The sequence below is a fragment of the Sminthopsis crassicaudata genome, chromosome 2 (genome assembly GCF_048593235.1).
Source record: "Sminthopsis crassicaudata isolate SCR6 chromosome 2, ASM4859323v1, whole genome shotgun sequence".
NCBI lineage: Eukaryota > Metazoa > Chordata > Mammalia > Dasyuromorphia > Dasyuridae > Sminthopsis > Sminthopsis crassicaudata.
Window position 1 is genome coordinate 440,524,944 of NC_133618.1, and position 18,191 is coordinate 440,543,134.

Genomic DNA, 18,191 nt, shown 5'->3' on the forward strand with positions numbered 1-18,191 from the left:
ATTTATACCCCACTACAAAAGAATCAGATGTCAGAATCTGAAAGAACCTTAGAGCTCTAATTTAGCCTAGGTCAAGCTATCGCATTTTACAGAAAATGAAATTGAGGTTCAGAAGGGGAAAGGCCATAGAGACAGAGTCTGAGTTTCCTTTCTCCAGGGCCATTGTCCCTCCCTGCACCTGGAAGAGATTCTGCCCAGTTCAGTTCTTCAGGCCCCTGTGTTATCCAAATGTCAACAAGGGTGAGAAAGGAGAACGTATGGAGCTCTGCCATTTTAGTGCTCACATTTACTTAGGAACAGGGTTCTGAGTCTGAGATCCAAAAGCTTTTAGAAAGATAGTTTGATAACTAGGTCTCAGTCTAATTGGTTTCCTTTGTAATGCTGGGTGTCTTGTTTTATAATTTATAAACATCATTCTGATAAGAAGTCCATAGGCCTCAGCAGAATGCCAAAGGATCTATAAAGAAGATTGAGAATCCCTAGGCTAAAGAGACAAAATTTAAAGTCAAATAATAAGACAGTTGAGGTCTTACCACCACCTGGTACAAAATGGTGTCAGGCTCTGACCAAAAGGATCCCAAAGGAGGGGCTTCCCACCCAAGGTGTGAACCACTGAGAGAATGTAGCATTAGCACATGTTTTGGTTCTGCATGTTTTCCTTTACAAAAACTATAATTCATGGAAGAATCCTTAAATTTGAGACTGAAATCTGAGGGGGAAAGGATGTCCAAGAGCAGAAATCCTCTCTGCAGCATTCCTAAGTAGTCACTCAGGCTGTACTTGAAGATGGGAAATTCACTATCTCCTGAGGTCACTTGATCCTATCATTAGACTGTTTAGGTTTGAAACATTCTTCCTTATGGTGAGCTGAAGTCCAGGTCCCTTGGACCTGGCCCAATTCCTCCCCAAGACTTCTGGTTCTGCCTTCTGAGGCTAAGCAGCAGAAGTCTGGAGAAGAGATATAATGGGGGAAGAGGGGACATGCTAATTGTCTTCTAGCACAGGGAATGTGGAAGAGGAGTCGGGGGAATTCAGTTTAACTCCAGAGGACAAGAAAGATGTCCAGCAATGGGGTGGGCTGCCTTAAGAAATGTTGGGAACCTGAGCTTCAAAAGGTGGCTGAAGACCCGGGTGGAAGGGAGCTGTACAAGGCTTGCTTTGGATCAGAGAGGGTTATTTATTGATTGCCTAGGATCAATCTGCTCTTCCTACTCAAAGACATTACCTGCCTGGCTCTGTGTTGTGAGTGGAGAAAGAGATAAGAACAGTAGCCCCGCTCTGCAGAGCTCCCAGCCTAATGGGAGGGCTGGCTCCTTTTTCTCCGGGGCTCTACTTGCCAAGTACTTCCACTTTAATCGTCCGGGGTGTGGGGGGAGAATGAGCTGAGATTATTATCCCCATTTTACAGATAGTAATAGAAGCTTGGGAGGGTGATAGATTTGCTCAGGGTCTTTTAGTGGATCTAGTAAAGTCAGGAATGGACATCTAACCCCCAGTCTGTGGCTTATCTCCCCATCAATCAATCAATCAAAGGACATCTATTAAGCATTCCTGGTGCTGATAACAGTCCCTGTCCTTGGGTGACTTACTTTCTGTCTGGGAGAAGGTAAAGCTTTTCCCCCTAGGTCTCCGGAGACTGAGTTAACCCGCCCTTTGTGTTGCTGCTGATATGCAGGGCCTGGACATGGAGGAAAAGGATTATGTGGAGACTGATGGCCTCTCAGACAGGACAACGCCCAGCAAGACCCAGAAATCTCCCCAGAAGATCGCCAAGAAGTTCAAGAGTGCCATTTGCCGTGTGACCCTGCTGGATGCCTCAGAATATGAGTGCGAGGTGGAGGTAGGGCCAGAACATATTGGGCTGGGGAAGGGAAATCATGCTGCAGATTCAGTGTCGCATCTGGAAGGGATTCGGCCTCCTCATTGTACAGACGGGGAAGCTGAGACCAGAGAGGGGAAAAGAAGGAAATTCACATTTACTGAGCTCCCCAGGCACTGTGCTAAGCGCTTTCCAACTTCGTCTTGAGAGCTGATCCTCATAACCCAGGTGTTATTATTGATCTTTATTTTATAGTTTGAAGAAACTGAGGCAAAGCTTAAGTGATTTGCTCAGGATCTCGTTGCTAGTGTTTCAGGCTGGATTTGAACTTGGGTCTTTCTTGATTCCAGACCCAGCACTTTATCCTAGAGAAGGAGACTGAGTCAGTCCATGTTCCTGTTTTCCTATTTGTCCCAATGGCAGGTGAAACTTTGCTCTTTCTAGAACTATGTCAGCTGCCAACTGGATGAGCCCCGAGGGACTTTGTGGGTGCTAGGGAACGGGACCAAGGGCTAGGTGAGGATCACGAGGAGGAGGAAGTGCCTCTGGCACTACTGGGTGTCCTTAGGGCCCTCGGGACTTGGGCTGAAGTGGAAGGGGCGATTACTCTCTCCGGGCCCTCAGGGTCTTCATGCTGCCGGCCCCACGGAGCTGGCTTGAGCTGGTTGGCAGCAGCCACGCCCAAGGGACTCTGGAAATAGCTGCCCCCACCCACCACCTGGGTGGCCTACTTTGCCGACTCCCTGACGCCCTTTGTGTCTCTGTCCACAGAAACATGGCCGAGGACAGGTCCTTTTCGACTTGGTCTGTGAACACCTCAACCTCCTGGAGAAGGACTACTTTGGGCTGACTTTCTGTGACCCAGACAGCCAGAAGGTACTGGAATTAAGACCCAGGTCTCCAGAGCCTACTGATTCCGCAAGGTCTCCCCATCCTCTCCCTCTTCTGTCTGCAAGCCCCTCCCTCCCTTTTCCCTTTCCCTTTCCCCTTCATTTCCATTCCCCAAATTCCTCACTCAGCAAACATATCTGGGGTGCCCACTGTGTGTTCTGCTCTTGTCGGCCTGGGATGGAACTGGCTTATTCTCTGATCTCTTAGAACTGTTGGGAAGGGGGTGGGGGCAGGGTGGCAACTAGAGGGAGATAAGACAAACAAAGAGATCTATTATACACAATAGAGTTGATAAAGGAGGCCTCTGGAACTCTGGAGCCCAAAAAGGAGGGGAGATTACTTTGGGGGGAGGGGCGATCTCCATAGTCTGAAGAAGGGGTAGTCATTTGATAGTAGGGAGGAGCAGGGCTCTAAGCGCCTGAGAGGAGAAAGTAAGGGATGCTTTCAGGGACTGGAATGCTGTTCATTGCGCAAGGGCGGGGTATGGAAAGTGGAGCAGAAGGAGATAAGTTTCCTCCTTCAGGTTCCTGCCCAGCTCAGTTAATAAAAAAGTTTTTCTAGGCTTATCACACATTATTCTCTTTCACAGGCTCTATTCTGGCCAAATTAGACTTCATGCTGCTCCTTATACACAATGTATATTGTCATAGCATCACATATCAGTCATTCCTTAATGATTTTGTCTGTCATTGTGGAGAAAAAAAATCTATATGTCCAATGACTGGGGAATGGTCAAAAAACCTGTGGTGCACCAGTGTACTGTAAAATTATTATTCCATTAAAAAGTAACAGATATTAAGAATATAAAGAGACACGGAAAGATGTATGACGTAAATGGAAGGAGAACTGGAAAATGCACAATGACTGCACATTTTTAAAGAATCTCTGCCTTTGCTCAGATTGTTTCTTACCCACCCTTTAAAGTCTAACTCAAATGCTATCTTTTCCAAGAATCAATCAATAAACATTTATTAAGTGCTTACTATGTGCTAGGCACTATGCCAAGTGTTTAGGAAATAGAGACAAAAATGAAATGATCCTTGCCCTGAGGGATATATATTTTATACAGAAGAACAACTCTAGTATATATAAGGTGTATACATAATGAATACAATGGGGGAGGGTGGGAAGGTACCAGAAGCTGGGGGAATTGAGAAAGGCCCCCAATGGTAGCATTTGGGATTCCAAATGATAGAGTGGAGGAGAAAGTGAATTCCGGACAGAGATGGGAGATGGATGATAACTTGAGGGGATGATAGTGTCTAATAAAATGGGAGAGGTTAGGATTTATTGGGCTTTGTAAGAAGGACCACCTTTTCATTAGAGCCTAGAGTAAAGGCGGATGGAATGAAGGATGACGTCAAAGAGATTTTGAAGTGTAAAAAGGAGAAAAAGGGAAATTAACGGCAAATGGTCTCTATTTTCTCATTTAAGACAAAAATCCTCAGTTGCAAAGGGAGGGGTACTGTGGGAAGCTGGAAAGATGAGATGGTTTGGAACAGCTACTGGAGGCTGAGAAAGAGGCACAATAAATGGAATAAAGGCCCATGAACTCAGTCTGCAAGCAACAGTCAGCTCTGTTCAGGATCATATGAGTAGGAAGGAAGGAAGTGGAAGGTGGAAGTAATCCAGGGTTGAATTTTGGCTGAGTGGTAACAGGGCAGCGGAACCAAGGATCCAAGAGTAGAGAACAGTATAACTGTTAATTACAAGGTTGAGATTGGGAAGGAAGAGGAATGAAAGGATGAGGTTATAATGAAGGTGAACTGATTCAGGAAGAATAAGACAAAGGGAAGAATAAATGGTAGGAGGTTATGATCAGTTAAGAAACTTTATAGCACCTTAAGAAAAAGGTCTCATAGTACCAGTGGGTCCAGTTTTATGATCTACAAGCAACAGCTGCCTTTCTTTTTCTTGATCTGGCCCCTTCTTAGTCCTACTTTTTCCCTTTCCATTCCAACTCTAACTCTTTCATTCAGCATCTCTCTTTTCTCCTTTTAGAACTGGCTGGACCCTTCCAAGGAAATCAAGAAGCAGATACGCAGTGAGTAGAACAAAGACCAAAGATTGTGGTGGGGCAGGTGGAGTGTTGGTGATGGTGAGAGTGATGATGATGATGATGATCATAAATGACACTGATATAGCCCTTTAAAATTTGCAAAGCTTTGTGATTTGTCATGTCATATACTTTTGATTCTAACAACCATCTTCTAAGATAAGTACAAATATCAATATCCCCATTTTAAAGATGAGGAAAGTGAGGCTCAAACAGGTTATAAGTGACTTGCCTATAGTCATACAATTGATAAATTTCAGATCTGAAACCAGAATCTGAACTCATTCTCTTCTCTATCCACTAAATCTATCTAAATCTAAATCTAAATCTATCTAGTGGTAGATATATGAGGAGGCTCAAAGACAGGGCAGGGTTTGTCCTTGGTTACTCCCTGCCAACCTAGGTATTGAAAGGATGTTCACATCCATTATCTCAATGGGTTATTGCACCATTCCCCCAGAGGAACGGGTCCTAAGATGGAGACCAGGAACAGTAAGTCCTAGAGAGGGAAAGGGACTTAATGTCACACAGCCCATTTAATGGCAGAGCTAGACCTTCAGTAGAAATTGTAGAAAGATGGGATTAGACTCATTGCAATGAAAAACTTTGTGAAAATGAAAGCTGCCCAGAATAATGTCATTTCAGGATATTATTGAATTTAAACAACATTTACCAAATGCTTACATTATCTTGAGTGCCGAGGATAATAAATACAATAGTGTCTGACTTGGAAAAGAGCCTACGTTCCATTTGAGAGATGAGATATAAACCTAGATAAATAAATGAAAGATAATTCTAGGTGAGATGGAAGAGGGAAGAGCAAGAATTAACAACCTGAAGGGATCAGGGAAGGCTTTTTAGAGAAACAGCGCCCAAACTGAACTTTGGAGGGCAATAAACAGTTTTGAAAGGTAGAGATGAGGAAGAAGTGCTAAGGTCCAGAGGCAGGATATGAGAGAATGCTGTTCAGACTGGGGTGTAACTAGTTATTCAGTTGGACTGGAATCTAAGTGCCTTTAAGAAAATAATGTGAAGTGGAATGGTGAGTAGAGTCAGATTATAGAGAGCTTTAAAAGCCAGGCAGAGCAATTTGCAATTTCTCATAGAGGCAATAGGGAGCCATTGGAGATTTTTGAGCAGGGGAATGATATGGTCATACCTTGGCCTTTTGGCAGTTGTGTAGAGAATGGAGAACAAAGGAGAGCAACTGAAAACAGAGAAGCTAATGAGCAAATCATTATAATATTTAAAATATTATAATAATAACTTGCACTGTACATTTTCATTATATTGGAATCATTTACCATATTTCACGTGATTTTAGCTTCAGATAGTGTGTTCATCATTTGTACTAATGATGTGATACCAAGGAGAGGCAATGAGGACTTAAAGAGTAGTAGTGTAAGTAGAAAGATACTATGAAAGAAAGTGGATATGAAGGTAGAATTGATAAGGCTTAGTAATCAATCAATTGGACATGGGTAGTAGTATGGGTAAGGTTAGGAAGAGGGAAGAATGAGTCCAAGGTTGTTCCATCTATGTGACTAAGAGGAGCTTGGAGCCTTTCACAGAAATAGGAAAATTTGGGAGAGGAGCAGATTTTTTGGAGGAGGTTGTTGGGGGAAAATGAGGAGTTTTGTTTTGAATATGTTGAATTTAAGATGCCAATGGAATATCTTGGAATCCAAGTTGTGGAAGCTAAGGGAGCAGAGAATTCAGGAAAGAAGAGATATGTCCCTCTTGCTGATCCTTGGGGTTAACAGGGTGGCTAGAGGCGCCCAGACTGATCTCTGGAACTAGAGAACCTAGCAAGGCTTTGGGAGCATTCTGAGTGGGAACTCTCCTTGTTTGACCCTGTGTAGAAGAAGGGGCTAATAGTTGCCATAGCCCTCCCCTTCATTTATTTTCCTCCCTATCTTCCCCCACTTAGAAATCTTGATGAAATCTTGACCCTGAAGCTAGGGAATTGAATGTTCAACTTCTGACCCTCCTACTGACTGTGAGACTCTAGGCAAGTCTTTTCTCTCTACTTTAGCTCCCTCCTCTGTAAAATAGGACACTCAGACTTGACCAGCCTCTCAGCTTCTTTCTAGCTGGAAAGAGCACTGATTTTGAAATCAGGACTTGGATTCAAATTATGGCTCTGGGCACTTACTGCCTGTGTGACCTTTCTGACTCTTTTGGTCTCAGTTTCCTTTGTCATAAAATGAGAAGGTTTACCAAGCTAAGGTCACTTCCAGCTCCAGAACTGTGATCCTAGCTTTGTTACTCTATGACTCATAGTTTCCTTCAAGGATCACTCTTTCATGCCTGTTTTCTTGTTATCTCCCTCAATTCCACATAAAGGGAAACATTCCTGGTTAATTGAAAGGACTTTTAAACCTGGATTCTGGTTAATCAAGCTGATGATTCAGCTTCTGAGGCCACATGGGAACAAAGCACTGGTCTGGGGGTCAGGCCTGAGTCTAGTCACATCACTTCTCCTAAAGTGAATGATCTTGGGCAAATCAGTTACCTTTCCAGAGGCTCTGCTCCCTCACCTGTAAAATTCAGATAACCATATTTGCTTGCTGCCTCACTGGATTATGGTGAGGAAGGTGCTTTGCAGATTTTAAAACACTACAGAAGTGGGAGCTCTCGTGATTATCTTTATTATGCATGGAGGCAAGAGAGATACTTGTTCCACCAGGGAGAAATCAAAGTCATCCTTAAAGCACAGGCTGTCAGGGCCTTAGACATCATCATCATCATCTAGCCTAGCTTCTTATTTCAGAGAAGAAGAAAGCCCAGAGACAGTATGGCATTTGCCCAAGGTCGCATGGTAAGGGGAGAAATTGTGATTAAAACTCAGGTCTTCTTGTTCTCAGTCCAGAGCTATGCCATTATGTGGCATAAGATAAAAGCTGATAGGGAAAAGAGGCCCACATTTAATGTCAGAAGATATGTATTCCATTCCCATCTCAGCTATTTATCTGTGTGGTCCCGGACAAATAATTTCTTCTCTCTGGGCATTGATTTCTCCGTAATTATGGGGCTGGGTGATCTCTATGGGTGCTTCTGACTCTAATATTCTATGAATCTATAGTCTCAGAAAGTACCGGGAGCCAGAACCCCCTTAGCCCAGGGGGAGTTGCCATGTTGTGGGGGCTAAGCCAGGCTGTCTTGGGACAGATGGGGCGAGGGAGGCCCTCCTGGGTGAGAGGGGATGGGTGGGCTTGGTGGCAAAACGCCTGTGCCCTCTGTTCTCCCCACCTCCTGCTTCTTAGTCTATGGAGAAATAAGCCCCCTAGTTCCCCGACTCCTTTGGCTAGGAGGCTGTAGCTGAGCCTGTTTCCATGACAACTGACAGACAGGCAGGAGATGTTAGCTATCACTTATGAATGGGGGTTGGGGAAGTTTGGATGGATTGCTCTTTTTGGTTTCTATGATCTGAAGAGATTTATTAGCCCCTGTAGACCCCACCTGGGGCTACTAGCTACTTTGGAGATACTCCCATTCTATCTAAGAAAACACAGCAGTTCAGAAATGCCTGGGCTAGAGAACAAGTCACACAACAGCAGAGGATCAGCTTCTGAAACTGAGTTGAAGGAGGGAGTTGCCAAAATGAGATGTAGCTATCAGAGGTGCTTTCTTGGAAAAGGCAGGATTCGATTCTTAAAATTGAAAGGCACCTTAAAAATTATCTACTCCACCCTCAAAATTCCTTCTACCAATATCCCTAACAATGACAATCATTCCTATTTCCATGGTACTTTAAGATTTACAAAGCATTTTCACTATAAATAACCTAAGGAGGTAAATAATGCAAGGGATATTTTTACAGGTGAGGAAACTGGGGCCAGGAGGGGAACTGATTCACCCAGTGTCCTACAGCAAGTAGATATCAAATCTGGGATTCAAATCCAGATCTCTTAACTGCAAGTAAAAGACTATTCTAGTCTAATATAAGACTATTAGGTATTCTAATATACCATATTAATAAGGCACTCAGATCACTCTGATTATACATGTCTAGTGATGTGAAACTCTCTGCCTCCCAAGGTAATCTAGTCATTAGAATCACCTTCCTTACTTTGGACTAAAATAGGCTTCCACATATCTTCCTCACCCTGTTTCTCAGCCCATCATACAGTCTGATAGCAATTCCATCTCACTTTAGGCTTGTGTTTTCCAGGGAGGAACCGCCTTGGTTCCTTCAGCTGGTCTTCCTATAACTTGATTTTTAATCCCCTCCCCATCCTGGTCTCCCTTCTGTTGATACACTCCAGCTTACCCCTGTGTGATGTTGAGCAAATACTCTTAGTCTCAGTTCTCACATCTATAAAATGGGAATAACAAAATCTTGCCCTGCTCTCCTAATCGTTTCATTGTGACATATATGAGAAGCCCACAAAGTGACCTAAGTGTGACAGCCATCCACAGTAAAGGGGACATTTCTAATCCCTGCCTGTCTCCTCCCTTCAGGTGGCCCCTGGAATTTTGCCTTTACAGTCAAATTCTATCCTCCAGATCCAGCCCAGCTTACAGAAGACATCACAAGGTGAGAGGAAGTAGTCTTTCTTGGGCAGTCCCAGAGACAACTGGGTGTGAACAAATCTTTGTGGTGAATAGGTAGAGAAGGGCATGCATGTGGTCCAGTGATCTTGTAACCATGAGGGATGAGAGGGGAGGCAGAAAGGGGAGGGGGAAAGAGAAACAGAGATACAGGGAGGGAGAGGGAGGGAGGGAGACAATCAGGGAGGGAAAGAGAGGGAGAGAGAGAGTGTGCTAACATAGGGAGCAATGTGGATACTTTCAGAGTCAGAGGAAAGTGACTGGATGAGAACAAGATGGGCAGAGGGCAGACTTTATATGGGGCATGCTCATCACAGCACAGCTCACAGTCTCAGAATGGCAAAGCTAGAAAGGACTTTAGAGAACATTTTGTTTAACTACCTGATTTTATAGGGGAAACAGCATATTCTCTGGGAGAGAAAGGGACTTGTCCAAAGGTACACAGCTAGTAAGTATCCAAGTCAGGACCCAGTTCTAACTCCAAGCCTGGTGCTACTGTATGTCTCTACATGACAACGCATTTACTTTGGTCGGAGAAGGGGTCAGAGGGACACCAGGGAAATTGAAGGAAGAGGATTCCTGGGGAATAAATCATCTGACCACAGCCCATTTACTCCTTGATTCTCTAGTTTTAGTTTCCTCATTTTAAAGTGAGAATTGTACTGAATTATCTCTAAAGTGCCGGACTCACTCCACTCCTGTGAGCTCCCGACCTACAACCAGACTTGCCTCAGCTTGTCCTTGGCTCCCCAGGCCTCAGAGCACCACCTGGCCCCGTAGGGTCATCCATTTAGAGCTAGAAGGGACATTGGCAGTCCTTGAGTCCACATTCTCCTCATGGAGAAGGATAGGACTCAGAGGCTAACTGATCTGCCAGCATCACACAGCTAAGTCTCTGACCCTGAACTTTATGTTTTGGAGATCCAGATCCAGCCTCCAGTACTTGTCTAATGTTCCAGCCGTGCTGCTGGCTACCCCTCAGGTTCATTTACTGATTCTCTAATAGAGCCAGGAGGATATTTCAGTGAGATGTCAGCTCTGAGTCATTTGGAGCAGAGGGGCTCTACTGAGCCATCCACACTCCCATCTGGGTCCTTGGCACCCACAGGGCCACCTGTTGGCCTGACAGCAGTCACTAATGAGATTGGCGGCGTTCTGTGTCAGCTCATTATCCCCGGTGAAGGTAACCACCAGAGCCTCGACCGCAGCCACAGTGCTCAGTCGCTTGCCGCAAGCTGAGGATCCCAGCAGTGGGGTTCGGGCACTGAGACCGGGAAGCCGGTGTCTTGGGGACAGCTAGTTTACATGGGGGAGAAACGGAAGACCTGAGTTTGAATACAGATACTTGCTAGCTGAATGACTCTGGCCAAATCTATAACCCTTCTCAACCTCACATTCTTCATCTGGAAAATGGGGATAATGATAGCACTGACCTCCCAGGATTGTGGGGATGATCAAATAAGATAAATTGTGTGCAGCATTTTGCAAGTCTCAACGGACTATGTAAATGCTAGTTATTTTTACTATTATTATCCCATATAGAGCTTGGATAGATGACATTGATATAACATTAAGTTTTGCTGAGAAATTTAGATATGTTATCTTATTTGATCCTCAAAACAACTCTGTGAGAGGCAGGTGCTGTTATCCTCAATTTGCAAATGAAGAAATCGAGGCTAAATGATTTGTTTCAGTACAAAGGTAGAATTTGAATTCATACCACCCTGATTCCTAGTCCACTGCTTTAGAGGCTGTGATGTTGACATCTATAGTACTTGAAGGTTTGCACATCATTTGGTGTCCATTTTCCCATTTAATCCACTTAAGAATTTTGATTGATTGCCATCTAAGGCAAGGTCTAAGCCCTTCTGGGGACCAGAAGGAAATCAATAAGGTCCTCTTATAACTGACTTAATGTGATGAATAGGATATGGAGTGATGGAGGTGATTGAGAGAGAGTGGAAATGTGCTGTGGTGGGAAGGGTCCTGAACTGGTATCAAGAGAGTGGTGTTGCAGACTCAGTTCTGTCACTAATCTGCCATCAGATCTGGAGCAAATAAATCTCATTTCTTCTTTGGGTCTCACCTATAAATGAAAGATTCAGAGAAGATGTTCTCTCTTATCTCTTCCAGCTATAATGTTATTCTGTGTCCCTGAGATAGTTAGGAGGCCCTGGATGGTAAGGGAAGCCATGTCCTTCTGGCTGCACTTAAATAGACTTGACCTTCCTTGGCCCTGATAGTCCATCTGGCTGGGCCCAGGATTATCCTGGGAGGCACCCAGAAGATTCCCCTCACCCCAGAAGACCCCCGGCTATGGACCCGTTACTTAGAGCTCTCCGTTGTGGATCTCTGTGCAAGGATGCCACCCCCCTATAGCACGTTCTCCCTGCTGCCCACAGATACTACCTGTGCCTACAGCTGCGGGCAGACATCATCACGGGCCGGCTGCCCTGCTCCTTTGTCACACATGCGCTGCTGGGCTCGTACGCGGTTCAGGCTGAGCTGGGAGACTTTGATGCTGAGGAGCACGTGGGGAACTATGTCAGCGAGCTCCGCTTTGCCCCCAACCAGACCAAAGAGCTGGAGGAGAGAATCATGGAACTGCACAAGACTTACAGGTAAGTACAGCTCCCTGCTCCCGCTCGGGAGCCTGGGGAGGCAGGCTCTCAGCTTTTGCCCCATCACTTACCTGCTCTGTGACCTAGCAAGTCTTGTGGAATAGTATGTGATCTCAGCAGTGAGAGACCTGGGGAGGGCAAAGGACAGGTATTCAAATCAAATCATTTTACTATGCTACTTTTCTCTAATTAGTTCTCTCTAATTACTTACTTCTCTTACCTCCTTTATTTCCCTTAATTCCTTTCCCATTTCTCCTCTCTTCTCATAGGACTAGGAAGATATCATACTCTGAGTCTGTGCCAACCTAATTTCTTTTTTTTTTTTAAATTTTAAAAGCTTTTTATTTTCAAAATACATGCATGAATAATTTGACAACATTGACCCTTGCATAGCTTTGTGTTTCAGATTTCCCCCCTCCTTCCCCCATCCCTTCCCTTAGATGGCAAATAATCCAATATATGCTAAACATGTTAAAATATATGTTAAATCCAATACACATAAACATTTATACACTTCTCTTGTTGCACAAGAAAAATCAGATAAAAAAAATAAATGAGTAAGAAAATAAAATGCAAGCAAACAACAAAAAGAGTGAGAAAGCTATGTTGTGGTCCACACTCAGTCCCCTCACTCCTCCCTCTGGGTGTAGATGGCTTTCTTTGTCACTAGATCATTGGAACTGTGCGAATCTAATTTCTTACCTTATGCAGAAATTCTCTCTAGTTATAGATTATTTGTTTAACCTTCTTTGTGCTATAGATCCCTTTGGTAATGTTATAAAGATGGAGGAATCCTTGATTATTTTTTAATGTTTAAAAAAAAAAAAGATCACAGACTCCTCTTTCCACCATTCTCTTTTTTAGGGGAGAGGGTAATTAATGTTCAGTCTCCAGTTTTCTATATAATATAAAATCTTGGTTAAGCAATCCCAATGAAGATGTTACTAAAAAATACCATCACGTGAACAAGAGGACATTGGACTCTTCCGTTTGATTGACTTATAAACCTCTTCACAGGTTCCTTCATTAGTTTCTATAGTTGTTAATGTCTCTTTTTCATTTGCCAAAATCATCTTTAAAAGGAAGCTAGTGGCTCAGTAGATAGGATGCTGACCCTGGTCAGGAGGATCAGAGTTCAAATTCAGCCCTAGACACTATGTTACTGGGCAAGTCACTTAACCCTGATTGCCTCAAAAAAACAAAAAACATGTGTATAAGAACAGTTTAGAAAACTAATCCCTATTGTCGACCATGTTTCAAACATGTCTTCTTTTCTTGCTTCTCCCACTGAATTCTTTATACTCATCACTTCTTATGGTATAGAATATTTCATTACATTCATATATCATAATTTATTCAGTCTTTCTTCAATCACTGGGCATGCACAGATACTTATATGTATGAAATTATAGGGTAATTTTTTCATAAGTAAAAGAGACCAAAATAATTAGGGAATGATTCTAGATCCATGGGTCGATCCTAGCAATACAGTAAAAATGATGAGATGTCTCCAATTAAATGTTTAGTGCTATACCAAACAAAATACACAAAGGATACTTGATGGAAACAAAATACTAAAATTCGTTTGGATGAATTATAAAGTCAAGAATTTCAAGGAATATAATAACAAGAGAAGAGAGGCTTTGTGATAGTGGACAGAGAAATAATTTTAAAAACAGGAAGACTTGGATGTGTCTTTGACACATATTGGTTATGTGATATTGGGCAGGTCGTTGAACTGTTTTTCCCCCCCATTAAAAAAATTTATTTTATTTTTAATTAATGAAATAAAATAAGATTCTTGTTATATAGTATAATAAAAATGACAAGTGCTCATGAAGCTAAAAAAATCTATTATGTACCACTTAAAATAAATAAATAAATAAATAAGGGATCTCATAAACTTCTTTTTTTTCCCCTTTTTTCTTTCCCTCTCCCCAGCCCTAGAGATGCCTATCTTTAGACACAAAGAAGCATATATATGTAAAGTTAGTATATACATACTTTCTCTGGATGAAGATTGTGTCCTTTATTTTTAATTTGTGTATTTATAGCAGTCAAAATGACTAAGTGCTCCAGGCAACTAACAAAGTGCTCTAGGCAACTAACTCTTAAGTAGGTAAATTGCAAAGAAACTCCCTAATCTGGGAGGTTCCTATACCAATGAAGTCCTAGGTCTCTAACCATAGATTTACAAAAAGGAATGAGTAAGGGAAGTTTAGTGCTATTAGTTCTTATGAGAAAGCAGTAATTATAATAGCTCTCTCATGCTAGATTTCAAAGGAAGAAAAATGAATAGATGGAGCAGACTAAAATAGCAAGACCTAGAAGCAAATGCCTGTAATAAATAGTATAGTATCTGATAAACCCAAGAGAGTGAACCATTGGTGAAGGTACTCAACTCAAAGAGAACAACCTCTGGAAAAAAAAAGGAAGCAGTCTGGTTAAAAAAACAAAAAACAAAAACCCTACACCATTTTGATCAGCATCTAATGTCTGTACTACCAAGAATTCAAATGGATAAAGTAAATATGAAAAGTCAAACCATTCAAAAATTAGGGGGAGAATGAAAAGATCAATCGTTTACAGTTGTGGATAGGAGCAAAATTAGTAACTACATATAGAATAGAAGAGATCCTAAAAAATAAAATAAATAGCCACAAAAATTTAAAGCACTTTTATACAAATTGTCTATAGACACAGGCAGAGTAGGAGAAACTGATTAAAAGAAATCTTTCACCTATTCATTCATTAGATTTATTAAAAGAAATCGTAATTCTGCTTGCTATCAAAGGGAGAGGAATGGAGGGAAGGAAGGGAAAAGTTGGAACAGAAGTGAGTGCAAGCAATAATGTTGTAAAAAATTACCCAGGCATATGGTCTGTCACTATAAAGTAATAATAAATAAATAAATAAATAAAAATTTTAACAAAGAAGTCATAATTGATAAAAATCTGATACCTAAATTCCAAAACAACATTCCTCAGTAGACAAATAAATATTCCAAGGATAGGAACATATTTTAATAGAAGAAATTACCAGTTACCCTCTCAAATTTTTTTTTTCAAAATTCCAAATAAACTTGAAAATGAAATCCTAAAATGTCCCCTCATACTTACCAAGCTTATAATTATGCTAAAAACAAATATGAAAATTCATTTTTGGAGAAGATACAGGAATGCAAATATGCAGGTATGCAAGCACATTGCTGTAGCATCTATAAATTAGTCCAACCCTTCTAGAAAATAGTTTGGAATGATTCAAGGACATTACTAAATTGTTCTTATTCTCTGACCCAGAGCCTCCACTTCTGGGACTTTATTATTATTGAAAACAAGAAAAGGCCTATATGTACCAGCATGTTCATAGTAATGTTATTTGTGATAACAAAAACAATGAAAGAAAAATAGGCAGCATTTCAATTTTTTCTTTGAAAAAATTGTTATTTATGGAAATATATTTAAAAGAATATTTAAGCTATATCAGGTTACTTGCTGTCTTGGGGAGGGGGGAGGTAAGGAAGGGAAAGAGGAACTCAAAATCTTACAGAAAAGGAACTATCTTTACATATATTCGGAAAATAAAATACCACTGAAAATTTTTTTTTATAAAGAAAAAATAATTATTGATATCTTTTGTTTTCCCTTATTTCCCAACATATTCCTCTTCTTTAGGGCTCAGCCTAATTGTCATAATTACACATCATTCAGTTTGGGGTTTTGTGGTTGTTGTTATCATTCTTCCCACTTAGATAATTGCATTGATTGTATAAGCAGTTCTAACTGGTGAGTTTGGGTGAGTTGTACTCCTTTTAAGGTACACACATTGTTCCTAGTCCTGTCCCCTGTGGCCAGAAAATACAAATGTGATGTTTCTTATGTATGATAGCCCTTCAAATATTTAAAGACAGCTCTCCTGGGTCCCTGCGGATTTTTCTTTTCCGAAATAAACTTTCTTTAGTTCCTTCAACCATTCCTCATCTGACATGGGCTCCAGGCTACTGCTCTTCTTGATTACCTTCTTCTGGAAATGCTTCAGACTGTCAGTATACTTGGAGAACTGTGGCCCCAGAGCTGAGCACGGCAGTCCTGACGGGGCAGATTGTCCCTCCTTTCAGCACTTCCCTGCTCACTGAACGCCCTCTTCCCCCACAGGGGCATGACTCCTGGAGAAGCTGAGATCCACTTCCTTGAGAATGCTAAGAAGCTGTCCATGTATGGCGTGGACCTTCATCATGCTAAGGTACTCACTGAAGGCTGGGCACCTGGGCTTGGGCAGTGACCCCCCAGAACTCACTTGACCAATCCAGATATCAGAAAGGAGTTACTCTTGCCCTGGATGGGTGCTATTCACAGACAGAGAAAACTCAAATTTAGTTGCTGCCCTCTATGATCCGTGGGAGTGGTACAGACAGTCAAGGCTGCAGAATTTCAGGAAGACCAAAGAGCTTAATGGGACCAGAGGAAGTTTTCTGGAAGGATGGCCTTTGAGTTGAGCCTGAATGTATGAGTAGGATTTAGATAAGCATAGAGGGAGAGGATGAGGAGAATAGCTTGAGCAAAGGCATTGAGGCTGAAACGTGGAGAATTTGCTTCAGAGGGAACCCACCTGGAATTCAGGAACCATGAAAGGAATTTAATGGGAGATGGGACTAAAACTTAGATTGCAGCCAGAAGGCCAAGCCAAAGAATTCAGACTCGATTCTGGAGGCAGGTGGAAACAATTGAAAGATTTTGAACAGGGGATAATGTGACAAGAGCTTCAGAAAGCTCACTCAGACGGCATGAGCAGGATGGGTAAGCGGCCAGAATCAGGAAGACCGTTGAGGATGGTATAATAGAGTAGATGAGAAGGAAACGGGGCTGGGACTAGATTTAGCTACCTGACCCAGGGAGGATAGACTAGACCTCGTACTGAGCTGTTCTCTGCCATCTTGTGTTGGAATTGGCTAATGGTTTCTTCTTGCTTGACCTTTGTATCCTGAGTGGATGATAAACCTTCATATTCTGAAGTACAGTTCTCTGCGAGAAACACCTTTCCTGGCACTCCTTATAGACCATATTCCTGCTTGCCATCAAAGGGAGTGACCTGTGAACTTTGGCCTTGCTCCTTTGGAGCCAGAGGCACCTTCTGCCTGTACCTCGGGCCTCCCCCAATAGGATTTAGGCTAAGAGAGTCCCCAACAAGATGGCTCCACTTCTGTCAGTATCTCTGGAGATGATGGATGGGTAGTAGCTCTCGCCTCCCTTATTTGTCTTCTTGTCTCATCTCTTCTCTCCTCCTCTCTTCTCTTTTTCCCTTCCCTCCCTTCTTCTCCCCTCCTCCCTTCCCCTTCTCTCATCTTTTCCCTTCTTCTTCCTTTTCCTCTTCTCCCCTTCCATCCTTTCCCTCCTTTCTATCCCTTTCATCCCTTCCTTCTCTTCTCTTCTCTTCTCTTCTCTTCTCTTCTCTTCTCTTCTCTTCTCTTCTCTTCTCTTCTCTTCTCTTCTCTTCTCTTCTCTTCTCTTCTCTTCTCTTCTCTTCTCTTCTAGGACTCAGAAGGTATTGACATCATGCTCGGAGTTTGTGCTAACGGCCTCCTGATCTACAGAGACCGTCTTCGGATCAACCGATTTGCATGGCCCAAGATCCTTAAGATTTCCTATAAAAGGAGTAATTTCTACATTAAGATACGTCCAGGGGAGGTGAGCCCTCTCTACCCATGACTATACTTCATGGAATCTGACTTGGGAGGGGCCTCAAAAGGCAGATACATCTTATCTGAGTTAGAATCTCTTCCACAGCCTCCCATTTAACCAGGTGGCCACCTGGCCTCCTCTTGAAGATCTCTGTTTTAGGGAAACTCACTATCCCTGAGCCCTTTTCACTTTTGCCCCCGCTCTAATTGTTAGAGTTTTTGCTTAAGTCCATCTGAAATCTCCCTTCTTCCAACTTGTGCACTTTGTGCTGAATTTTTCCCTTTGGGACTAAGCAGAAGTGTAATCCCACCTTGCCAAAAATGGCCCTTCAGACACTTGAAGATAATGATTGGGTTCCCCATCCTTTCTCCCCTTTTCTTCTCCAGGTAAACTCCCCCTGTTCTTTTCCCTGAAAGAAATAATAGAGAAGATTCCCTAAAGAAAGTAGGTCTAGAAGCATGGGGCCAGAATTTGGCTAAGTGGAGAGAGGGAGAAGGAAGGTCTGAGAAGGGGAGAAAAGGGTGGGGAGAGTCAGGGTCATGTCACTCATCCTCCCTTCCCCGGTGTTTTAG

At 42.5% G+C, this 18,191-nt stretch overlaps 1 protein-coding gene across 20 annotated transcripts in view; it reads left to right on the forward strand.

The window, feature by feature from the left end:
* Positions 1–18,191, forward strand: part of EPB41L1 (erythrocyte membrane protein band 4.1 like 1) — a 99,312-nt gene that overhangs the window by 47,271 nt on the left and 33,850 nt on the right. For all 20 annotated transcript variants that reach the window (XM_074292548.1, XM_074292539.1, XM_074292545.1 and 17 more), the window contains 7 exons: positions 1,676–1,840; positions 2,591–2,695; positions 4,712–4,754; positions 9,231–9,306; positions 11,723–11,941; positions 16,096–16,183; positions 17,473–17,625. In XM_074292548.1, the coding sequence (XP_074148649.1) occupies positions 1,685–1,840; positions 2,591–2,695; positions 4,712–4,754; positions 9,231–9,306; positions 11,723–11,941; positions 16,096–16,183; positions 17,473–17,625 (840 nt within the window). In that variant the 5' untranslated portion in view covers positions 1,676–1,684. The remainder of the gene's footprint in view (positions 1–1,675; positions 1,841–2,590; positions 2,696–4,711; positions 4,755–9,230; positions 9,307–11,722; positions 11,942–16,095; positions 16,184–17,472; positions 17,626–18,191) is intronic.